Consider the following 25158-nt stretch of genomic DNA (forward strand, 5'->3'; position numbering starts at 1 on the left):
TCGTTTTATGTGTTGTACATTTTATTTATCAAAAAACTGGGCTTTCTTTTTGGTTGTGTTACGTTTACAATAATCCCAACAGGGGCACAAGATTTACTTTCGTTGCAGTGGAGGCAGTGGTTACTCTTCTCGACCCCTCTTCCATAATTCCATAATTATATTTGGTATGTGGCATATGTGTCATATGGTTTTAGTTTTTGGTGTCCACGTAATTAGATTACATCTCCACGGAAAATGGCACTGTTCTGTGGTTAAAGTTTTGTTTGTTTGGTACTCGAGTTGGGGTTTGGATCGTTATCTCGTTTCCTGGATAGGATAGCAAATTACTTAAGACGTATATTTAACTGCTACTTAGTTCGAACTGCAATCTAGGGGGCGGTGGTGTCCTCGCGTGGGCGTCGGTTGTACTGGCGGGTATTGCCACCATGGCGAGCATACTCATCGTAGGCCTGCAGGTTGCTCGGGTGAACCCTTTGCTGGTACCTTCCGTTCAGATAGTTTGATGGGCCGCGACTGCGCGTGATCCAAGAGGAGCGCGTGGACCCGGCGTTAGATTCGGGATTGGAACCAGGACTGGAGCCCGTGGACCAGCTAGAGTACGATCCCGGATTGGAGACCGATCCTGCTACGGGTCCGGAATGCCAGCTGGATCCAGCATTGGTCCTCGATTGCCAGGCGGCGTTGGAGCCAGGATAAGCTCCGGCATTGGAGCCAGGATAAGCTCCGGCATTGGAGCCAGAATAAGCTCCGGCATTGGAGCCAGGATAAGCTCCGGCATTGGATCCAGATGACCAGGATCCGGAGCTGGAACCAGGACTGGACTGAGAGCCAGGACTGGAAGACCGGCCGGATTGCCAGTTTGCCCTGTAATTGCCATCTGTTTTCAAACTGCCCGAAGGATTACTCGAGGCAGAACCATCTGTGAAACCGGAAGACGCATCTGCCCTGGACTTTGCAGTGCGAGCCACAAAGCTGTTGCCTCGACGACGGCAAACCGTGCACCTGAAAGATGATACCGCCATTGTAGATACATATGTATACAGCTAATGGGTTTGCTCAAGTAACCCACCTGCTTATCTTGCTGGTAAAATCCGCCTTTAGCGTCTGCTGGCGCGGCTGGACGAACTGATCCTGCTCCTCGATGACGGTTAACCAGAAGGAGGCCAGCGCATCGTAGTAGTTGCAGCGTCCATGGCCATGGCACTCGATCACCGGCTGGGCGCGGAACTCCTCCAAGCAAGAGCCCGGGGAGACGAGGTTCTGCCCAACGCCACCGACGTTGTCCAAGGTGCTCTGAAAGGTTGGGTAACGGTGGGTTAACCTTTAATTCCTTATGCTGAGAATAGTAACCTACCATGAAGTAACTGTAGCCGGTCCACATCTCCTCCCAGCCGCCTGGACAGTCCGGAATGGACATGGATTGCGAGTGGAGGGCGATGATCCTGGTCGTCGTTTCGCACACAACGCAACTGAGGAACAAGACATGTCAATAGTCTAAGGGATTTCTAGGGGAGGAGGAAATTGGCACTTACCGCGAAATGTACTTCATGAGGTCCCTGCCCTGGATGGGCGTCATGGTCATTGGCATGGGTTCGGCGGTGGACAGCCAGAGACTGTCATCGTTGTTCTGGGCAAAGTGGCAGACGTTGGTGATGTCGCACAGCATGTACGGCATGGTTGTAAACCGCATCATACAGGAGCCGGACTGACCGAGATCCTGACCCACCGCTCTGCTGGCGGCCACGTTGCCCGACAGTGAGTAGCCCTCCCATAGCAGATTCGTGTTGGCCGGACACTGAGGTACGTGGACGGACTGCGAGTGGCGGGCGAAGATGAATCCGCGGCTCTTGGGTGCCGGCGGTGCTGGCGCTGGTTCACCTTGTGGTCCGGGCAGACCACGCAAGCCGGGTGCTCCGGTCAAGCCCATATAACCCTTGTCACCACGTTGTCCCTGCGGTCCATCGGCTCCGGTGTAGCCCACCTCGCCCTGGTCACCGCGATATCCGACGGCACCTCTCTGTCCTTGGAATCCAATAAGTCCTGGTGCTCCACCATCGCCTTCCTCGCCCTGGAACCCATCAAGTCCGGGCTCACCACGATCTCCGGGTCGGGCCATGGAGTAGGAGTATGTTACACCTGGTTGACCCTTGGGGCCAACGAGTCCGTCCATGCCATCGATTCCACCCCAGCCGGCGTCGCCAGTGGGTCCCCGTGGTCCTGGGGCACCCACCCTTCCGTTCTTACCCGGAAGTCCGGGATATCCTTGCTCGCCCTTGGCGCCATCCCAGCCAGGTTCGCCCTGGAAGCCGATATCTCCGATGTCGCCCTGCCTGCCGACAATGGCATATCCAGATTCACCGCGCTCACCCTGGCGACCCATGTCGCCAAGCTCTCCCTTTGGTCCGATTAGTCCATGACGACCATTGTGTCCCGGTGCTCCGGGAAAGCCGACATCTCCCTGAGGTCCAGGTGGCCCCTGGATTTGGGGTCCACGGTGTCCGATCGCACCGTTGGGTCCATTCTCTCCCGGTGGTCCGGGTGCTCCCTTCTGGCCAAAGTGTCCCGGACGTCCTGCTCGTCCATCGAGTCCAGCAACGCCTTCGTCACCCTTCTCGGCGGGCAATGTTATGCCCGGAGGACCTCGTGGTCCTTGGTCACCCTGGAAGCCCTTAAGGCCTTCAGCTCCATCGAATCCAAGTTGTCCAGCATAGCCAATGTCACCGCGTTCGCCCTTGGCGCCGGGAGGTCCAATAAATCCAATTGGTCCCATATCACCCTGCTCGCCACGTTCACCCTGTAGACCTTGATCTCCGGTGAAGCCGCGATAGAAGCTCCGATCCCGCAGGTTCTCCAAGCGACCCGGAATACCGACTTCACCTTCGTCACCCTGCTCACCCTGCTCTCCCTGCTCACCAATCAATCCGCGTGGTCCTTGATCACCAATCTGACCATTTCGACCATCCAAGCCCACAACTCCGCTCTCGCCCTGAGGACCTTTGGGTCCCTGGGGTCCAGGAAAACCAGTGGCGCCCTTCAGGCCATTAATTCCATTGCGTCCAGGATAGCCGCCCAATCCCTTGGCTCCTGGCTCTCCTGGTCTACCCTGTTGGCCGGGGAGACCGCGATCTCCTCGCTGTCCCTTCAGTCCATGGCGACCGGGAAGTCCATTGGGTCCCGGACTGCCTACTTCTCCCTTGCGTCCAGCAACTCCATCGAGAGCTGGTTGCGAATCTCCAACGGGTCCACGCTGTCCCTTCGCTCCGGGAGCTCCGGGGTATCCGATGGGTCCGGTCAAGCCGGATTCTCCGTCATCACCCTTTATGCCACTGTAGGCGGCCACGCCCTTCGCGCCTGGACGTCCTGGGAATCCAGGATTTCCTGTCTCACCCTTGCGTCCGGGAAGGCCGTTAGCTCCGGGATAGCCATCCGGTCCATCATCACCAGAGAGACCTAAAGGATAGCAAGGTATACGGTATTATAGATCATGATTAGACAAAGTGGTAGCTTCTTTTTTATATGTTAGATTTTTAGTCCAAATATCCGCTCACCTTTAGGTCCGAACTCGCCGTTGGGACCACGAGGACCGATGTCACCCTGCCGTCCATTGTATCCAATCTCACCACGCTCTCCGATCTCGCCAATCATTCCTGGAAGACCGGGTATGCCAGGACTACCAGGCAATCCCTGCAGACCCGCATTGCCGAGGAGTCCACGACGGCCAGAGAAACCGATGCTGCCCTTGGCGCCGTTCTGTCCATTCTGGCCCAGCGAGCCAACCTCTCCCTTCTGCCCCTTGGCGCCGTGCGGTGCCTGGCGACCATTGCGTCCGGGCTGACCCTTTGGTCCGGGCGGACCAACCAGGAAGTCACCGCGCTGGCCCTTGTTGCCAGGCAGTCCTGTTTGTCCAACTGCGCCATCGGGTCCTTGCTCGCCCTTCACACCCTTCGGTCCTGGGCGTCCGGCGAGTCCGTATTGGCCGGGTGCGCCGACATCACCGGGGAAGCCCTTAATGCCTGATCGACCCGGTGGCCCAATCTCGCCCTGAATCACCTCCTGACCAGGTACACCGCGTTGTCCCTTGTATCCAATGCCTCCATCCAAACCAGGTTCACCATCGCGACCAGGCAGTCCGGGAGCTCCCTGCTGTCCGTAATCGCCAGTTGGGCCGGGATAACCCTTGGCACCCACGGGTCCGGGAATAACTTCGCCAGCCGGGCCACGGTCACCAATTTCGCCACGAAGTCCAATAGCTCCTTGCTCGCCCTTGGCTCCCTTAACGCCCTTCGGTCCGGTATAACCATCCTCGCCAGGCTCACCAGTGTTGTCGTAGATCTGACCGGGATTCGGCTCACCCTTGACGCCCTTGAAACCGGTATCACCATCATCGCCGCGCTCGCCCTTTATTCCGTCATATCCCGGCTCGCCGATCAAGTAGACCTTGGGAGTGGTGGCGTTTCTACCGGGAGCTCCATCACGACCATCGCGTCCTGGTTCACCATCGCGTCCTTGGTAACCGGCATCGCCGTAGTCACCGCGTTGTCCGGTTTCTCCGCGCTCACCTTTGCTACCATCGGATCCATCCCGACCCTTTTCACCGTCGTCACCCGTATCTCCGCGATGTCCACTGTCGCCGGTGTCACCGATTTCGCCTTTCCTTAAGGAGCCCACTTCGATCGCCTTTCCATCGGGTCCGGCTGCTCCAACTTTGCCTGGCTCGCCGGGAATACCCGCTGGACCGGGCAGACCTTTGTGACCAGCCCGTCCGGGGTTACCTTGCAAGCCCTGTACGCCACGCGGTCCAGTGAGGCCGATAGCTCCACGGTTTCCATGGCTACCCGGGTAGCCGGTGTCGCCCTCCTGGCCACGGGGTCCACGGGGTCCGGCATTGCACACGGGGCAGTCGTCACCGCGCAATCCCTTCTCACCGGGCAGTCCACGTAGTCCGTTATAACCATCGTCACCGGGAAGTCCACGGAAACCGGGCGGTCCCTGGGAACCAGGAGGACCAACGATGTTGTAGCCCTCGCCGGGCAGACCCTTGTCACCGGGCAAACCGACCTCTCCGCGATCACCGCGGTAGCCCTCCAAACCAGGTTGTCCATTTAGGCCAGGCTCGCCCTTCGGTCCGACCACATTTTGTCCAGGTTCTCCGTGCAGTCCGTATCGGCCGGGTAGACCAGCTTCGCCAGGGGGACCCTGCGGTCCCGGTGGTCCAATGAATCCATAGTCTCCGGCCTCACCGCGCTCACTACGACCAGGCGGTCCGCGACTGCCGTTTAAGCCGGGATCTCCTGACTGACCAGCTAGACCGATGGGTCCGCGGCGTCCAGGTTTGCCGGGCAGACCTGGTGGACCTTGTTCTCCGGGCGGTCCGATGTCTCCCTGCGATCCAATCGGGCCGGGCAGCGATTTCGTGAGGCTAGGATCGTAAATTCCTGGGGGACCAGCGCCGCCTTGAACACCGGGCATGCCGGTGAATCCATCCTCTCCACGCTCTCCTGGGCTTCCGTCCAATCCATCAGCTCCAGTCCAGCCGGGCGCACCCTTCATGCCCTTGTCTCCGAATCGACCGGGTTCACCATCCTTACCGGGCTTGCCGCGCTCTCCGGGTCCACCGATCTCACCTCTTGCACCGGGCAATCCATTACGTCCAACGGCGCCTTGTTCGCCGGTCGGTCCCTGTGGCCCCTCATCACCCTGGAGTCCCACATATCCCTTGTAACCCTTCAAGGTGTCGTCTGGCTTCAGCACTCCGGATAGGCTGTCACCTGGCTCACCCTTGGCGCCAGGTGGTCCAATCAGTGAGTATGGCAGCTCCGAAACGGCGCCAGTGTCACCCTTGGGTCCAGGCAGTCCTGGATCTCCCTTCTCGCCAGTTAGGCCAGCATATCCAGTGTCACCCTTGCTACCGCGATCGCCATCGAATCCGGGCGGTCCCACACCGCCAGGCTGTCCAGTCTCGCCCCGATTGCCCTTGGTGCCCTTGGAGTTGATGCCGCCCTCGCCAGCCTCTCCAGGTGGACCCTGCTGACCGGGCTTTCCCGGCGGACCGCGAACTCCGTTCTGGCCAGGTGCTCCGCTGGGACCCTGCATACCAGGCCGTCCGTCGCAGCCATCGATTCCACGTGGTCCAGGTGTTCCGGGCTCACCGCTTTTACCCTATGATGGCCAGGAAGTAATGGAGATTATTACAATTTGCCTTGTGAACTAGTCTCATTTCATTTCATAGGATATCCTGGATATCATCTGGATCATGTGAGTATCAAATTGTTTGAGTCTTTGAAATATGTACAATAACTATCTATAAGATACAATTATTACTCACCATAATTCCAGGGTAACCCATTTCACCTTTAGGTCCGATATCGCCCTGTAAACATATTACCCATGCATAAGTCATCATTTAAGGATACTTTGATATCGATTTCTTACGCGATGTCCTTTCTCGCCTTGTTCGCCATACTCGCCGACATCTCCCTTCTCGCCGAGTGGTCCTGCTCGTCCAGGTGGTCCTATATCACCGGCAGGTCCTTCCAAGCCGGGAACTCCGATGGGTCCTGGGGCGCCCATGCGTCCCTTGATTCCTTTGCAGTCGCATAGCGTTGTGTTGCAGATCTGAAATCAAGCGTATATATATATATGTACATATGTATAAACTATATAGCACACGGTAGCCCAAGGAATATGGAACCAGGCTTGATTGCCTCTGATTGAAACACTCGTTTGGGCAATCGAATATGTCACAATCAAATCGTTTTCTATTGCTTGTGCCATTTGCTCATGGTGCCAACTAGGAACTAGCATCCAGCTAGTATATATGTATACATCAAAATTCATTTAAATTCTTTTAGCTTGCTTGCAGCTTAAACATAAGTGTTGTAAAGCACTCATATATTAGTTTTAAGCTAACGGATACCCTTTAGTAGTTCTGTGAAGTTGATTATTTTTGAATTCCGCAACAAACTTGCTGGAATCCTACGGAAATGACCTTCTGCTGGATGGATAAATGGATTCGTGCTAATTCCTTTGCAAAAGTCAAACGAAATCTCGGGCCGCCTTAGCCAGAAAATCAACAATAATAAGTAGAGCTGCAACATTTTTCAGCTGCAGTTCGCAGCTTTAATTGCACGGTTTCCGTTTGCAATGAGATAATCTTCTATATGAGTACGTTTACTTTTGCCCAGTCAATTGAGCGAGTGCATAGAACACGCTCACTGGACCTCGGAATGAAGTTGAGGCGATTCCGAAGTGAAAATGTGGCAGATGCGGTTGGGGAAATGGCTGGAGGAAAATGCTGGGCAATGCTATCCACAGGCAGCGCATTTCTAACCCATTTTAATGTGCATTTATTTATAAACAATGTGTGCAATTCGGTAAAAAGCGATTATCTGGAATATCTCCCATTATGAAATCACTTTGAAATCCCATTTTTGAGGTAGGTTGCAAAAGTGGGCGATGAACATGCGCCTACATAGGAGATTCCTATCGTATTTATAGAATTGACATAATTTCATGCTGGTTAAAAGTCCGAATTTATGGCCGCCTTCATTAATTTGAAATTTCAGTGGTCGTTCAAGTTTTTCACCGACAGTTCCTCAAAAAAAAAAAACAAAAAAAAAAACCATTTAAAAATGGAGAAAAAAAAACTGCACACATGTTGCACGCATGTTTCGAGGTTCTCTGCGTAATATTTTAAACATATTTGCATACGAAATTTGTTGTTTAATTGTCGGCTGCCTGGATGAATTAGTGTCAAATGTTTGGCAAATTCTTTTCTGTTCTGGATTTACAAACACCTCCGCTGATTTGAGACAAGCGACATCAGCGGAGTTCAAAGCCCCGGAAGATGCTACTCCATTCGATTCCCAGAAGTGAATCTGCTCGATAGAGATCAAACCATCTGTTAACCAAATATTCACATCACCAAATCCCGAAACGAGAACGCCAAAGGTAAACAACACTGAGCACTGAATAAAAAATTAAAAAAAAAAAATAAAAAGACTTTGCCACTGCGGTGAACCAAAAGATGTTGTTCTCGCCGGGCGAACAAATGAAAAATCCGAGAAAATGCAGATACCAAAATAAAATCCAATTCCAACCTCCCCCCCCAACGAAAAATTCTGGTGCTGCAGGTGCACAAACGCAATTGCACTCGATTGCTGGAAATGCCAAGTCAAATGTGAGAAACATCACAATATGTGGGTGTACCAAGTCTTATGATAATACGAATTTATTTCGATCAGTTCTTGTCTTTTTCATTCAAGTCTTTTGTTTCACAGCACACATTCCTTCAATCGAAATGGCTGCCAGGTAAACCGAAAGTATCCAAGGAGACACCATCGAATTTCATTCAATCAATTGCCAAATCTGAAACCCAAGGAATTCTGCTCGGATAACAAACGAAATGGTCATATTATATATATTATATATCTGTGAAGATATCCATATTCGCATGCAAATGTATGTCAAACTGTGGAAATTGTTGCGGTAAGACGTTCAAAAGTGACAGCACTGCAATTTCCTTGAACTTGACACTGGGCCACATATGCCACATATAGCAAACTATATATGTATGTATGTATGCATGTATATGCTACATGTACATTGTGTCTGCCATATATGGGCCACTTTTTTCGTATTTAATTTGATTTTTTTTTTTTAATGGCAGACGGAAAACGCACTGCCAAGTGGCGTCGTCGTTGGCGGCAGGGGGATGAGAAACCACTTGGAATCGAGGGAATTGGCCTGTTGCACTGTGCGCTCCTCTTTCACATACATACATATATATATATGTATATACCCGTACGATACCCTCGATTCTGCCGATGTCAGCAGTGGAGAGGCAGTGACTGGGAATATTCGCCAAACTAATTACCAACATTCCTCAATGGGCACGCGTGTCTGCGCGAATTGGCTAACCAGGTGTTGGGTATCCTGCTTTTAAGGCGATAGTGCGCTAGAGAGGATTGAGGACAGAGTGTATAGCATTTCGTAGCTTAAACCCTTGGCTAATTCAATCTGTTACGCCACTGTGTCTGACCAGATCGGTGGACTATATATCGGACTATATACATACATGTATGTCGACTTACAGATAAAATTCTGTGCGAGTGGCGCGCACTTAAGCGCATTTACACATGTTAATGCCAATTGCGCCAGTTGCCCGTCCAGCCAAGCATTCAAGCATCCAAGCCATGGTTTAAGGTCAGAGCGAGGCCTCCACGCGGATATATCTTGATATCTGGCATATATCTGAGGCGACAATTGGGCACACCCACCCACGCTAATCGCTTGCCGGGCGGAAAGCTGCACAAGTGACGAGCGCTCCGGCTCCGGCTGCATCGAAATGCATCTGCATCTGCATCTGAGCAGCCAAGTTTATTGGCCCGAGACGTTCTGTATATACACATATATATCTGCATATATCTGCAGTCTATGGTCCTGGGTATCTGATGACAATCCTCGGGTGCTAACTTTTCGCCTTTCCGCCGAACTGTAAACGATACTACCTTAAACTCTGGCCACCAATTCGACGGATTGCAATTATTCAGGGAATGCAAAGCGCAGCGAAATGACTTGGAAAGGGATGGATACACTTGGAGGAAAGAGAAGGAGTCACTTGGAGGAAAGAGAAGGAGTCACTTGGAGGAAAGAGATGGAGGGCTAAGGAAAGAGAGAGGGAGAGGCGTCTGGTAATCTGGGTCTCAAAGTTGGTGGCCTGCTACGCCCGGATGTGGCATACAAAAAAAAAAAAAAACAAAAAACAAGCATAATTATTATAATTATCAGAATGTCACATATAAATCACAGCTGATAAGACTCTGGACACAGCTTCAAGCCGGGAGGGAGAGCGGAATTAATTAATACATTTAAATTTAGCATTAAATTGTATTTCATGCACATGTGTATTGTTTCTCGAGTTTCGTGTTTCAGGCTGCGGACAAAGGGGTTATCTGTTGCAAACGGCAAGACATCAATGTGTGTTCTTTGTTGCCAAGGAGGATACCTAAGACTTTACTTTGCTGGATATAGAATGCTTAGCAATTGCTATCTTATAGATACACTTCTCAAGCTCGAGATCAAGATTCAGCTGCATCCAAAGACGAGGATCCTTTTGTGCGTCACAGTTGACCCAATTTTCTCTGTCAGACAACACGCGCCATCAATCAACCGCATTTTCATTTTCACATTTATATGCCCCATGAAATGGAGTGGGAACTTTTTGCACCATCAACAATAGCAACAACAAATCTGTTGTTAAATGTGCATCATAAACGTTTGGAACACTGCACACATGCAACAATGAAAGGCATTCAAATGAAGGTATTAGACGCGCAAGTACTAAGTAAAATGTAAAATATAAGTTATTCTTTTATTGGGTAAACATACATAAGTACATGCTATAGTCACAAAACTGACTTCAAATAGTTGGCTGACATCCTACAAATGCATTTTATTGACCACTCAACCTAGTTGCACATTACAAAAGTGCCAGATTCATGCCAGATTCAGTTGGCATAAAAACGCCCGATTTTGGGGCACAGCTACAGGGTAGCAGTAAAAAAAAAAAAAAACGAATATGGGCCAACATATGAGCAGCGTGTGATTGACATGAAAAGGCAACCCCCGCACTTACTCACACCAACATTCATGTGGAGCATAGCATAGTAATGGATGCACATCTGGACGGGCGCACTTGCTGCATGACATCATTTTGCTCCGGCTTGACATTAAGTCAACATGTGGAGAAGATGCAAAAGAATCTGCACTGCCACTGGCACATGGAGAACACCCACGCACTCCGTAACCGTGCGTCTGGAGCAAAACCCAGTTGGATCTGCTTGAGTGACCGGTTACGGCATCGTGGCGCATAATTGTTTGGACACAAGCCTGACAGATGATAACTAATTGCCGTGCACTCAAATTAACATTGAAATTGATGGACAGCGGGCTGTCACAACTTAATATTCGCAACGATCGTCAATAAGGTGGCGATAAGGAAGCGCCAAGTGATTGAATCGCCTATCAAAGTATGTACATACATTCGTCAGATTGGGAAACTATATTGTTACCTTTTGAAAATGCACTTAAAATCATAAGTCACATCATGCCAGCAACCATTATCGTTCGAATTTTGCATCAAAGGAGCTGCCAGTTAGATTTCACCCAGTTATAAATCGCTTGAAATCATGAAGCCATTGGTTAACCATCTCAATGGCCTGCAAATAATTCAGACAATCAAAGCACTAGAAAGTTAACCAAGCAAATTAAGCAGAATTTATTTTTAGCCATGACAGTAGATGTCTGCCGTCTGAAATGGAATCTCAGCAATGGAATCGCATCATACATTGTACACATATGCATATGTACATGCCATATAGTGTCTAAATATATGTATATATGTATAGAATTTCAAATGCTCAGATGAATATCAATTTCATGAGCCCGTACGGACTGATAAGGCGGCAAAAAAAAAAGGAGAAGAGCGAGCTGCAGTTATGAGACAGATGACTGATAACCCAATTTCACTAGCTTCGCTCATAAATAATCGTTTCAATTCACGAAATTCATTACAAAGGCGGCTACTAAGTGGCCCCTGCCCATATCACTCATACGACATGTTGTCCATATCGCACACACACACACACACACACATACACGTACATATAGAGAGCGAGACTCCGCATAATTTCCGCATTCAGTTGCAGATAAATAAATAATTGAGTCAAATTGAAATGCAACTCGCCAAACAATTCAGCTCAAGCACGCAAATAAACTTCCACAAGGAGTCCAACAATGAGATGATGATCATTGTTGTCCGAGCTCCGAGCTGCTGCCCCCGCTCTTCGTTTTCTTGGGCGGTCTTCAGTTGGATCGAAATCCCCTCCACCAGCTGGACACCCATCACCAGTTGGCCCCGCTCAGTCTGGCCGGCGGTGGTCAGTGATTTATGCCAGCAGCATCGGGTCACTTTGGACCAGGATCGGGAATAAACAAAACCCAAGGAGAACGAAACTGAAGACTGAAAGGGAAGGTGCACGGAAAGAAATGGTTGAGTGGCAATAATCAAACCCGCTAGATCATAATTTTATAATTTGATAGAAATTACTCCTCTTCTTAAATAACCAATTCAATATAATACAATATTTTTACAAGCTTTTTATAAGAAAATTTCGGAATTCATGGTAAATTTCGAAGGTTTTAGATTATGTATTTATTTGATATTGTTTTGTATGTAGTTAAGATTTTTCTAAGTGCACCATCGAAGTTTCTAAGACTTTGGACGGCAGCAGCAGCCGCCGCAGAAGCAACAAAACAACAAACAGCCAAGAACTTTCAATTCCAATTTGAAATGGTGCAGAACGTCAAAAGATTGCCGACCCCCTCACCCCCTGAAGTCGCCATACCCCGGCAACCCTTCTTCATTTCAATTCCAGTGATTCTCCAAGAGAGCCCCTCACCGATCACTTGAGCTGCTGCTAATTGTCGGAATCGAACTGCGCACACACACACAAGCGCACTGGCGAAAGAGCACACTTATTCACAGGCAATAACGGCATTTCCATATATGTATTTATAGCTGGGCAAGTGCAGGAGAAAAGAGAAAGGGTGCATGGGGTAGTGGTGCAGTGGTAAAGTGGGGAGAGCGACTGATAAAGACCATTTATCAAAATTCATTCATTGAAAGCCTCAGCTGCATCTGCAATCGATGAGTTCATCTCTCTCTGTCTCTTCTGCTCTTCGATTGAAGCGGCTCTTAAGCGATCGGCTCTCTTTTCGCGGAACGGAAAAGGAAATCATTTGTTCGGCTAATGAAGCGCCAAACTGGTTGCAAAACCCATTGCGAGAACAGTTTTAGAGCCATTGCCTGAGAGCTGTTAACTGTTTAATAAGTATATTCAAATGATGCTGGAATAAATACCCTTAAAAACATTAAGTATGAATATATCTTACTCATAGCAGATAATTCCCTTTATAAATTTCTTTATAGATTGTAAATAATGGCATACATACAATGTGTGTTTCTAATCAAAACTAATTCCAGCGAAAAATGTGAATCCCCTTCTATTCAGATTAGCTTAATGCACCCAGGATATAATTAATTATATCGTTTTCAAATACTGTTGCAAGTGAAACAACTTTTTTTGTAAGCCTTCGCTTATCGTGAGGGTAACACGAGCAACGGTAGCTAAGCGAAGTCAAGTTTTTCATCGTTTTGCGGTTAGTCCTCCATTGGCAACCCACAAGACCTGGAGACCTGGCAGCTCTCACTCGGAATCCGGGAGTTAGGGTCCCAAGCCCATGGCATTGACCACGTAACCGAGTGCGAAAAGAGCTGTGGATCGGATTACCAAAGTCGTCAGACGAGCTGCACACTTATGATGGCAAACACGTGAGCGATGGGGCCAGATTTCCAGATCCCAACGAATTGAGTGCACGAATTGTGCATTGAGTTAACTGCTCAACTGGTATGAAAACTAAACTCTGATCTCTGGTAAAGGCAATAAAGTCAAGCCAAGCCGATAGCCTCTGCGACTGCTGGCGACACTTGTTTCAATTCTAAAGTGTATTTATTCTAAATTCGAGTCTAGAAAGCCATGTCGCAATCAGCGGAACATGCTATCAATGGCGTCAATGCCGCCAACATAGCAATAGGTCTAATTAAATGTGTGTAGATCAGTCGCAGCCTGATAAGACCAGCCGAATGCCATCAAAAAGTAGGTGCCGCCGGCATGTGCTCCATTTTTCATCCAGCATTACGAAATCTCTGTGATCCCTAGCCATTTAAATATTAATACTCAATTTAATTTGGTACATACACAAGGTACACTGAATTGGGCAACTCGGTGTTAAAAAGTAGTGCATAGTTTTTGGGGCAACATTGAGTATTGCGTTTGCCTCGCACTTTTGTGTCAAATCATTTTTGTGTTTGCTTAAAAAATCATTCATAAATAAATGAAATATTCGCAACCTCAATGGTTAATGTGTCTTATTTTGAATAATAATCTATTCAATTGGGGTAATAACTAAGAACCTGCGCATTCTTTGTTTTTCATACTCATTCCCGTTTCATTTTACAAATGATTATATGCCAATTAAGCGACTAATCTGGCGGTTATTAAATATAATTCTAATTGCCAGCCGGAAACGTTCAATGGCGAACCACAATTGGTATGCCAAAAAAGCAATGTCCTCCAAATTGAAAGATTAGGGGGGTTATCAATGGGCGTTATCGCCAACCTCTTCACCTACAAAATTATGTTGCCAAAATTATTTAATGACATAATCGATCCCAAGCTGGACTTGGACTTCATTGAACCCCCGGAATCGGGAACGAGCTGAAAGGAATTATCTGTCGAAGCCAAAGAGTTGCAACTACGCGATGTTTTCATGCCGGAAGTGTGAATAAATCAGAGAGTGCAGTGCTGCAGAATAACAATAACAATAGCAGCGGTGATTAAGAGTCGAGCTCCGAGCTGACCCAATTTTACATAGTTGTTTATGGTTGATACTATGTAAATGCGAAATCAATGACTACGGATACAGTTTGGAGAGCATTGGTGGACATGATAATTTTCTTTCAAAGTTAATTAAGAATATTATTGTTATAAGCTTCAAGTAACTTAAAAATGCTGCGTTAATGAAATAGGCATATACAGTTTGACAAGCACTTTGGTTAGTATTTAGCAATCTCATAAAATTCAAACGGTTATGGTCTGAGAAGCACTTTAAATAGTAAGAGCCTTATTTTAAATATCATTTCCTAAGTTGTTTTAAGACATAAAAAAAAGTTGAAAAAAGTTATTGCACTACAATCTATACATTTCTCAATCCAAGTCTTTAAAGAGCTGTCAATTTTTGGATATTATACTAAGCATTTCGATTGCACTTACCTTTCCATCCGCCAAGGTAACGGAAACCAGGCTGCCCAACAGATAAACGACGCCCAGAAGACCCGAGAGATGCCTTAGATCTCTGGGTAACATCCTCGCTGGGTCCTTTGGTCCTATCCGCAACGTATTTATGTCGCACTCTATCTAATTGCCTCTGTCTCTCCCCGCTTAAAACACACACGAAACTGCCAACGAAATAAGCATAAAATTAGAAATTGAAGAATTTTCGATTCTTATAAAATGCCCTCAAATAAAACCGACATTAGCAAATCAAGTATTAAAGAGTTGACGATCGGAAAAGTGTGGGAAACTAACAGAAAACGCTGATTTGCTGCTGCTGCGATCGTCGGGCACAGCACTCTCCCCACATGTGGAGATCGTCTAGCGTTCGAAGTATTACTAAACACGAGTCCCGCTAAAGAAATTCGAATTCTTCGCCCGCACACTCGGCACGCTCGGCTCCACTCGTAAAAGTTCGGCCGTTCGCGATCGGCTCTCGGCCCACCAATACTATCGCAAGTGGAAGTTGCAGCAGTGTGAGTGTAGTAGGCACAGGCCAGGGACAGGCCCGGATGGATGTTTTGGATGGAGATTTGGATGGAGGTTTGGATGTAGATGTGACTCCGGGCTCTGGTTATGGTTCGGAATTTAGCACTTTGACGCCTTGAAACGAGGAAATGAGGAGCAGAGCCCTCTAACCAAATCAAAGCGGCCCGATTCTAAGCATACAAATTCTATTTCCCATTTTGGTACCGTATCCCTGAAGGGGTATGATCAATCAGATTCTCACTTTGTTCTTTTTATTAGGCACGTCTCTTGGGAAAATACAAATTATTAAATAATTTATTAATTAATGTTACTATTACTAACTATTACTAACAGGCACATACCATTTATACATAATAACCATCCGCATATAACTTAAATGATAGTTCCAACTAGCGACACACGATATTTCTTGCGGGGTAAAAGCTATTCTAATACTCAATCCCAGCTATCCTAGTGATTTCAATACAATTAGATGCTAGTTTGTTTGTCGCGCTTCTCGTGATTAGGTTAAGGCTTTTTCATTTAGTACTTACATATATGGCATATGTGAGGCTGATAAGACGGATATGGCTGAGTATTTCCTGTTAGAACGAACTACTGATCAACTGAAAACCGAACATGAGTTTTAAGCTCCAATAAGTCCGACGCAGAAAAGCCAAATGGGAACCTTTCGAAATTCGAGCCTGATTTTGGGTTTCGGGGCCACAGTGTTTTGAAATAAGTCTTGATAGGGCGGCTATAATCAAGGCCTCGTTCTAGTTGGGAAAGCTCTTTTGTTCTAGGGTACGTGCAAGTCGGATATGGCCCAGTGGCCTGAATATATGTCTTCTCAGGAAACTGCTGTGATTAGGATATTAAATGATGTCGCACTTCGGCAACTTAAAATCTTATTAATTTATGTTTAGAGCGGTATTAGTAAGTATTATGTCGTACTTACTATCAAAATGAATGGATCTCAATAATTATTATTAATTAAATAACAATAATTATTTTAAGTATGTATAAAACTTGGCACTTAAAATGAAATTTCATTTAAGATACATTTAGTTTTAATAAAGCGTAGATAGATACAAAAAAAATCGAAAAAAGACCATTCTTTGAAACAATAATTGCATCGACATACTAAAATCAATCAAACTAAAATATTTTGTTTTAGAAAAGAATGGAATGATTTGAATAATCAGTTATATATAGCAAATAAAAATATACCAAGTAAAGCTTAAAAAGAGATTTAATCTTCAAAACCTTTGTCAAATTAATTATATCAGTTTTGAAAGCTAGAGAATATTTTTAAAACTTAGAAAAGGACTATAATCCTATTAAAAGTAAAGTATATGCCAATAAAATGTTTACACATGTTTTTGTTATCCTTTAAGTTTTAGATATTTTTATCATACTTATTGTAAGTACACACAAAATTTTGATGAGGTTATAATTAGAACATTGGCCTGATAGCGAAGCCTTCGGAATTTCCCTTGCCCGAGCACCGAAAAAAGTCCAAAAAGCAGGAGCCGCAGGGGCGGACCAAAACGGAAGCCATGTGCCCGATCTCAGGGCGGGGGCTATCAGCTAATTTTGAGATGGGAGCTGGTAGCTGCGATCTGGAAGCTGGGATCTGGGAGCCGGAGAGCTGGTTGAAGGTGCTCCCGGGGAGGTGCTCCGGCGGAACGAAGCTGATGTGCTATTGAGCAACTTAAGTCGCATGTGGCATATCAACAGCAGCGACGGACTTATCGCCAAGTTTCATTCATTCCGCAGCGACTATGTTAACTTGTGGGATTAGTGTTGCTACATACGACGACCCGTCGCCCATCCGTTCTATATGCCATGGTGCCACCACCCACCTCCCACCAGCCACCTCGCAGCCATCGCAACCGATCCGATGCCCATCCAATCCCCGTCGAATCACACGGATAGTGTACATGAGCCGTAGACCCGATCGTCGAGATCGTGCCAAGCCGAACGATCGACGAGTGAAGATCGGGGCATCGGCGTTTGGCTTTTGGATCGCTCGAACTTATACTATAATTAGTCGTGTTCCGTCTCCCCGAGTAAGTAGTAGTCTGGTCTCGGTCCGGAGCTGATCTGGCCAGCTGGTTTTAGTCTTTAGTCAGCGCTGTGGAGTGGTGATCGGTTCGGATCGGATCGCTCGGTTGTGAATGTGTGTTTCCATTAGGGTCCCGTCCCGTCCCGTCCAACCGTCCCTTAAATAGGATTTGATTCCTGTAAGGAACTGAGCTTTTACAACAACAAAATAATATAAACATAAAATATCTTAATTAAATCAGGAAGAACGCGTACTATTAATTGAAAATATCCAGCAAGTCGTTGTGCGAGTCTCGTACCAGTTCCAGTGCCTCTCAAACTGTCGCGTGTATATGCTTGGAAATGAAATGAAACGAAATACAAGAATTAAATCGTTGAAAAAAAATAAGCCAGCTCGATTTTCCCACAAATATTAAATAAAATAATATTCCTCTAAGAATATTTCCAATTTATTTTGCAACTGTTGCGAAATTAAAGTGCCCAATTCTCTGGCTCATCTTTCCAGGCCCAGCGACGGCAACATATAAACTTCAAATTCGACGAGGACAGAGCAAATAATTGTGCAGGCTTAAGTGCATAGGGCATCATGTTGCCCTTCTGGAAGCGGTAAGAAAAATGACAAAAGTTAGAAAAATAATACAAATGGTTGCAAAAATTTAAGTTAATCAAAGAAAGCAATTGTTAATTATTAAAAACCATGACAATAATACTTACTTAACAACTAATAATACTCTATTTAAAAATTTAAAATTTTTTTGAAATTTTTAATGATTAAAACCCAGTTATGGCCTAAAAAAGTATTGCCAATTTTTTTCTTTCTAATCCATTCAGAAAGAGCAAATATTAGTTTTTAAATTAATATTTTAGATATCAGCAATACAAAAATACATAATTTAAAACATCACATTTGTTCAATTTTTTTTTAATTTTTCGAAGCGCGATCTCTTAAAAACTTGTAAGCTCTCTCTTAAGCGCCTTTAGCAAACTCTCTTGAATTGACGGCTTAAGAGAGAGCTGCCAATCGAAGAGAGCTATGTCCAATTAAATAGCTAGACTGATAAGACGAAGCACAGTTCCTAACCCTCCTGATCTTCGTCGACTTCTTTGCAGGCTGCTATACGCCGCTGTGATCGCGGGAGCGTTAGTCGGTGCCGACGCTGTAAGATAACCGTAGCCCATGCCATCCATCTGGACATTGAATAATATACTCCTTTTCCCCGCAGCAATTTTGGAAGACGGCTGGTACGGCCGGTTCGATTCAGGACTCCGTGAAACACTACAATCGAAATGAACCCAAGTTCCCAATCGACGACAGTTACGACATTGTAGACTCTGCCGGCGTGGCGCGCGGCGATCTGCCGCCCAAGAATTGTACGGCCGGATATGCGGGCTGTGTGCCCAAGTGCATAGCGGAGAAGGGCAACCGTGGTCTGCCGGGCCCTCTTGGACCCACGGGATTGAAGGGCGAAATGGGTTTCCCTGGCATGGAGGGACCATCTGGTGACAAGGGTCAGAAGGGTGATCCCGGCCCATACGGACAGCGTGGTGATAAGGGTGAGCGCGGATCGCCTGGTCTTCATGGTCAGGCTGGTGTACCCGGAGTCCAGGGACCCGCCGGCAATCCCGGAGCCCCTGGTATCAACGGTAAAGACGGTTGCGACGGACAGGATGGTATTCCTGGCTTGGAGGGTCTATCCGGAATGCCCGGACCTCGCGGATATGCCGGCCAGCTTGGCAGCAAGGGCGAGAAGGGTGAACCGGCAAAGGAGAACGGTGATTACGCGAAGGGCGAGAAGGGTGAGCCCGGTTGGAGGGGGACTGCCGGTTTGGCTGGACCACAAGGATTTCCTGGAGAAAAGGGCGAGCGCGGCGACAGTGGACCTTACGGAGCCAAAGGACCCCGGGGTGAGCACGGTCTGAAGGGAGAGAAGGGTGCCTCCTGCTACGGACCCATGAAGCCTGGTGCACCGGGTATCAAGGGCGAGAAGGGTGAGCCCGCGTCCTCGTTTCCCGTCAAACCGACCCACACGGTGATGGGACCTCGCGGCGATATGGGACAGAAGGGAGAGCCTGGCCTAGTTGGCCGCAAGGGTGAGCCCGGACCTGAAGGCGACACTGGACTCGATGGACAGAAGGGCGAGAAGGGTCTGCCCGGCGGCCCAGGCGATCGCGTAAGTCGAGTTCATACTTAAGGCTCCAAATCGAAGTGGAAGTTGAAACCTCTATAATGAAATATATACGTACAGGGTCGCCAAGGTAACTTTGGACCCCCAGGATCTACAGGACAAAAGGGAGATCGTGGCGAGCCGGGCCTTAATGGTCTGCCCGGTAATCCCGGACAGAAGGGTGAGCCAGGACGTGCTGGAGCGACAGGTAAGCCTGGTCTGCTCGGTCCTCCGGGACCGCCAGGCGGTGGCCGTGGAACACCAGGACCCCCGGGACCCAAAGGACCCCGCGGCTATGTTGGCGCACCTGGACCCCAGGGATTAAACGGAGTTGATGGACTACCGGGTCCTCAGGGATACAATGGACAAAAGGGAGGTGCTGGTCTGCCCGGTCGCCCCGGCAACGAGGGACCTCCTGGCAAAAAGGGAGAAAAGGGAACCGCAGGACTTAATGGACCAAAGGGATCCATCGGACCCATTGGACACCCAGGACCACCGGGACCAGAGGGACAGAAGGGTGACGCCGGTTTGCCCGGTTATGGCATTCAAGGATCTAAGGGAGATGCTGGCATACCTGGGTAAGTGCAATGATTCATTTAATAGTCCTAGCACTCAGTCGAGTCCCACTGTGGAGCCGAGTCCTGTTCTTACTTTCCTTCATTAAAGATCTTATTTAATTCGAATTAATTTTCGTTCGTCCTAGTTATCCCGGACTAAAGGGTAGCAAGGGAGAGCGCGGCTTCAAGGGCAATGCTGGTGCTCCCGGTGACTCCAAGCTGGGTCGTCCTGGAACTCCCGGTGCCGCTGGTGCTCCTGGACAAAAGGGAGACGCTGGTCGTCCCGGCACTCCTGGCCAAAAGGGAGACATGGGTATCAAGGGTGACGTCGGCGGCAAATGCTCATCGTGCAGGGCCGGACCAAAGGGTGATAAGGGAACGAGCGGACTGCCTGGAATTCCCGGAAAGGATGGCGCACGAGGACCGCCTGGAGAGCGCGGATATCCCGGAGAGCGTGGACACGATGGAATCAACGGACAAACTGGACCGCCTGGTGAGAAGGGAGAGGACGGTCGCACTGGTCTTCCCGGAGCAACTGGAGAGCCTGGCAAACCTGCTCTGTGCGATTTGAGTTTGATTGAGCCATTGAAGGGTGACAAGGGTTACCCTGGTGCGCCAGGTGCAAAGGGCGTGCAAGGATTCAAGGGAGCAGAAGGTCTGCCTGGTATCCCTGGACCCAAAGGAGAATTCGGTTTCAAGGGTGAGAAGGGTTTGAGCGGAGCACCCGGCAACGACGGAACACCCGGACGCGCTGGGCGGGACGGATACCCCGGAATTCCCGGTCAATCCATCAAGGGCGAGCCAGGCTTCCATGGAAGGGACGGAGCAAAGGGCGACAAGGGATCATTTGGCCGAAGCGGCGAGAAGGGAGAGCCCGGTAGCTGTGCGCTTGACGAAATTAAGATGCCCGCCAAGGGTAACAAGGGTGAGCCCGGCCAAACCGGCATGCCAGGACCTCCGGGAGAAGACGGCAGCCCGGGAGAGAGGGGCTATACCGGATTGAAGGGCAACACTGGACCACAGGGACCTCCTGGCGTTGAAGGACCCCGCGGCTTGAATGGACCTCGCGGTGAAAAGGGCAACCAGGGCGCTGTCGGAGTACCTGGTAATCCTGGCAAGGACGGCCTTCGCGGCATTCCCGGACGCAATGGACAGCCTGGACCGAGGGGAGAGCCTGGTATTTCGAGACCCGGCCCTATGGGCCCACCCGGTCTCAATGGTCTGCAAGGTGAGAAGGGCGACCGTGGTCCAACCGGACCCATTGGTTTTCCCGGTGCCGATGGCAGTGTGGGATATCCTGGAGATAGAGGCGATGCCGGTCTGCCCGGAGTATCTGGACGTCCCGGAATTGTTGGTGAGAAGGGAGACGTGGGCCCGATCGGACCCGCTGGTGTTGCCGGACCTCCTGGTGTTCCTGGTATTGATGGTGTGCGTGGACGTGATGGCGCCAAGGGTGAGCCCGGCAGTCCCGGATTGGTCGGCATGCCCGGTAACAAAGGTGACCGTGGTGCTCCTGGAAATGACGGACCCAAGGGCTTTGCTGGCGTTACTGGTGCTCCCGGAAAGCGCGGACCTGCTGGTATTCCCGGAGTTTCCGGTAAGTTTTTGCAGTATCCCATTCGAACATTTGATGTGAACCATTTGGTTTCATTTGTTCAGGTGCCAAGGGTGACAAGGGCGCTACTGGCTTGACTGGCAACGATGGACCTGTGGGAGGCCGCGGTCCTCCAGGTGCTCCTGGACTGATGGGCATTAAGGGTGACCAAGGATTGGCAGGCGCCCCTGGACAACAAGGACTGGACGGTATGCCTGGCGAAAAGGGTAACCAAGGATTCCCCGGTCTGGATGGACCTCCTGGTTTGCCTGGAGATGCCTCCGAGAAAGGACAAAAGGGTGAACCCGGTCCATCCGGACTCCGCGGCGATACAGGTCCGGCCGGAACGCCCGGTTGGCCAGGAGAGAAGGGTTTGCCCGGTCTGGCTGTTCACGGTCGTGCTGGTCCGCCAGGCGAGAAGGGTGACCAGGGACGCAGTGGAATCGATGGACGAGATGGAATTAACGGCGAGAAGGGTGAACAAGGTCTGCAGGGCGTTTGGGGCCAGCCTGGCGAGAAGGGATCTGTCGGCGCACCTGGTATTCCTGGTGCTCCCGGAATGGATGGTTTGCCCGGCGCTGCTGGTGCTCCTGGTGCTGTTGGCTATCCTGGTGATCGCGGTGACAAGGGAGAGCCTGGTCTATCTGGTCTGCCCGGACTCAAGGGTGAGACTGGACCCGTTGGACTGCAGGGCTTCACCGGTGCTCCTGGCCCTAAGGGTGAGCGCGGTATTCGTGGTCAGCCCGGTCTTCCGGCCACCGTTCCCGACATCCGTGGTGATAAGGGATCCCAGGGCGAGCGCGGCTACACTGGCGAGAAGGGCGAGCAAGGCGAACGAGGCTTGACTGGTCCTGCTGGCGTCGCTGGAGCAAAGGGAGATCGCGGATTGCAGGGACCACCAGGTGCAAGCGGATTGAACGGCATTCCCGGAGCCAAGGGAGACATTGGTCCAAGAGGCGAGATCGGTTATCCAGGAGTTACCATTAAGGGCGAGAAGGGTCTGCCCGGTCGCCCAGGCAGAAACGGACGTCAAGGTGAGTTTGTGATCCCATATTTGTATTTACACAATTGGTTCATATAACCATGTCACCAATCAACGTTATTTAACCCATTCAGGTCTTATTGGAGCACCCGGCTTAATTGGAGAACGTGGTCTGCCTGGCTTGGCCGGAGAGCCCGGCCTCGTGGGCCTGCCTGGACCCATTGGACCAGCTGGCAGCAAGGGAGAGCGTGGTCTCGCCGGCAGTCCCGGACAACCAGGACAGGATGGCTTCCCCGGCGCACCTGGATTGAAGGGAGATACTGGACCGCAGGGCTTTAAGGGCGAACGTGGTCTGAATGGCTTCGAGGGACAAAAGGGAGACAAGGGTGACCGAGGACTCCAAGGACCGTCTGGACTGCCCGGCTTGGTTGGACAGAAGGGAGATACCGGCTACCCTGGCTTAAATGGAAACGATGGACCTGTCGGAGCTCCTGGCGAGCGCGGCTTCACCGGGCCCAAGGGACGCGATGGACGCGACGGAACACCAGGTCTGCCTGGACAGAAGGGTGAACCAGGAATGCTGCCACCACCAGGACCCAAGGGCGAACCTGGTCAGCCGGGACGCAATGGACCTAAGGGAGAGCCCGGACGTCCGGGAGAGCGTGGCTTGATTGGCATCCAGGGTGAGCGTGGCGAAAAGGGTGAGCGCGGCCTGATCGGTGAGACTGGTAACGTGGGACGACCCGGACCCAAGGGAGATCGCGGAGAGCCAGGCGAGAGGGGATATGAGGGCGCCATTGGTTTGATCGGCCAGAAGGGTGAGCCCGGTGCTCCAGCCCCCGCTGCTCTGGACTATCTCACCGGTATCCTGATTACGCGACACAGTCAATCGGAAACGGTGCCCGCTTGCTCGGCTGGACACACGGAACTGTGGACGGGTTACTCCCTGTTGTACGTCGATGGCAATGACTATGCCCACAACCAGGACCTTGGATCCCCCGGATCCTGTGTGCCACGCTTCTCAACGCTGCCCGTACTGTCGTGTGGTCAGAATAACGTCTGCAACTACGCCTCCAGAAATGACAAGACCTTCTGGCTGACAACCAACGCCGCCATTCCGATGATGCCCGTTGAAAACATCGAGATCCGCCAGTACATCTCACGTTGCGTCGTTTGTGAGGCGCCGGCTAATGTGATCGCCGTGCACAGTCAAACGATAGAGGTGCCCGACTGTCCGAATGGCTGGGAGGGTCTCTGGATTGGCTACAGTTTCCTCATGGTGAGTATCGGAACACTTATAACGTTAGATTATAGAAGAATGATGAGAGTTTTCAAAATCCACAAGGGATGCGTTTCCGAAGTTTCCCTAGCTTTCCAGCAGATGGCGCACGTTCCAACGACACTCTTGCGCCATCTGTTGGATACTGCGTAGCGAAAGATTTGATACAATAGTTTTAATTTTCAACCTTTATTCCTAACTACTTGTGGGATTTTAAATAGTTCTTTTATAATGATGCTAATATTAACCCAACCATTTCCTATAATAGCACACTGCCGTGGGCAACGGTGGCGGTGGACAGGCGCTGCAATCGCCTGGCTCCTGTTTGGAGGACTTCCGTGCAACGCCCTTCATCGAGTGCAACGGCGCCAAGGGCACGTGCCACTTCTATGAGACGATGACAAGCTTCTGGATGTACAACCTGGAGTCCTCACAGCCGTTCGAGAGGCCACAGCAGCAGACGATCAAGGCCGGCGAGCGGCAGTCGCATGTGTCCAGGTGCCAGGTGTGCATGAAGAACTCCTCGTAGGACCTCCAATCCCAACACAGACACACCCACAGCACAGAGCATAAGTTTAATCTAAATGTAAAGCCTTAAAATTACCAACGAATCGTGTGCACACCCACACGATCACAACACAAACACAAACAAACAAACCAACACACACACACACATACATACACCGACGAACCAACACTGCTACAAATTCCTTAATCTAACCAAAAAGAAAAAAAAACGGATCCACAAGTCGAAGTGCTAATTACCGACCGACCTGGACCACAATGCCATTTTTTATCTGCCAATTAATGTTCTAAACAAATGTAAACTGCTTCTAAGTTACGTTACGTATGTTAAGTAAATGAAACAAATAAATAAACTAGCCTCGGTCGTATGTCCAAAAGTATAAAATAAACTATGTGCCAGCATGTTCCATTTATTTTTGAAACCGATTAAATGCGAAACAATGCAACAAAACGCGGTATCGAACGAATATCGAACGAATCGAATCCTCAACTGCTATACAAAACTTGTCGCATATCGTTTTAAAATAAACTAAAATTTATAAATACAAATTACGACCACAATTTCAT

The 25158-nt window shown here is 49.3% G+C and overlaps 2 protein-coding genes across 6 annotated transcripts; one reads left to right on the forward strand and one right to left on the reverse strand.

The window, feature by feature from the left end:
- Position 1: 1 nt before the first annotated feature.
- vkg (viking) lies at positions 2-16049 on the reverse strand. Of its 3 annotated transcripts, none has more exons than NM_001273142.1 (9): positions 15977-16049; positions 14895-15079; positions 6433-6615; positions 6326-6370; positions 3549-6159; positions 1533-3450; positions 1355-1469; positions 1070-1293; positions 2-1002 (listed from the first exon to the last, which is right to left on the reverse strand). In NM_001273142.1, exons 2-9 carry the CDS (start codon positions 14985-14987, stop codon positions 369-371), a joined length of 5823 nt encoding a protein of 1940 aa, NP_001260071.1. In that variant the 5' UTR covers positions 14988-15079; positions 15977-16049; the 3' UTR covers positions 2-368. The 3 variants fall into 3 exon arrangements, with proteins under 3 accessions (NP_001260071.1, NP_477190.1, NP_001260072.1); NM_057842.3 differs by lacking the exon at positions 15977-16049 and adding an exon at positions 15210-15303; NM_001273143.1 differs by lacking the exon at positions 15977-16049 and adding an exon at positions 15156-15303.
- Positions 16050-17466: 1417 nt separating this feature from the next.
- On the forward strand, positions 17467-25137 carry Col4a1 (Collagen type IV alpha 1). 3 transcript variants are annotated; one of them, NM_164616.2, is made up of 9 exons: positions 17467-17604; positions 17995-18095; positions 18600-18648; positions 18713-19660; positions 19736-20232; positions 20358-21808; positions 21871-22839; positions 22922-24066; positions 24335-25137. In NM_164616.2, the coding sequence occupies exons 2-9, from the start codon at positions 18076-18078 to the stop codon at positions 24593-24595; spliced, it is 5340 nt and encodes a 1779-aa protein (NP_723045.1). In that variant the 5' UTR covers positions 17467-17604; positions 17995-18075; the 3' UTR covers positions 24596-25137. The 3 variants fall into 3 exon arrangements, with proteins under 3 accessions (NP_723045.1, NP_723044.1, NP_723046.1); NM_164615.2 differs by having other exon boundaries at positions 17467-17668; positions 24335-24972; NM_164617.2 differs by having other exon boundaries at positions 17474-17494; positions 24335-24788.
- Positions 25138-25158: the final 21 nt, after the last annotated feature.

Source organism: Drosophila melanogaster, chromosome 2L (assembly GCF_000001215.4).
Source record: "Drosophila melanogaster chromosome 2L".
Classification (NCBI taxonomy): Eukaryota; Metazoa; Arthropoda; class Insecta; order Diptera; family Drosophilidae; genus Drosophila; species Drosophila melanogaster.

Bases quoted from the DNA above. Each gene is read 5' to 3' on its own strand.
- vkg (NM_001273142.1), bottom strand. From the start codon at position 14,987: ATGTTACCCAGAGATCTAAGGCATCTCTCGGGTCTTCTGGGCGTCGTT. The intron at 6,160-6,325 runs GTGAGTAATAAT...TGGCCATCATAG, and splicing joins TGGGTTACCCTGGAATTATG to GGTAAAAGCGGTGAGCCCGG. The intron at 1,003-1,069 runs GTGGGTTACTTG...ATCATCTTTCAG, and splicing joins TTTACCAGCAAGATAAGCAG to GTGCACGGTTTGCCGTCGTC.
- Col4a1 (NM_164616.2), top strand. From the start codon at position 18,076: ATGTTGCCCTTCTGGAAGCG. The intron at 21,809-21,870 runs GTAAGTTTTTGC...TCATTTGTTCAG, and splicing joins TGGTATTCCCGGAGTTTCCG to GTGCCAAGGGTGACAAGGGC. The intron at 24,067-24,334 runs GTGAGTATCGGA...TTCCTATAATAG, and splicing joins TTGGCTACAGTTTCCTCATG to CACACTGCCGTGGGCAACGG.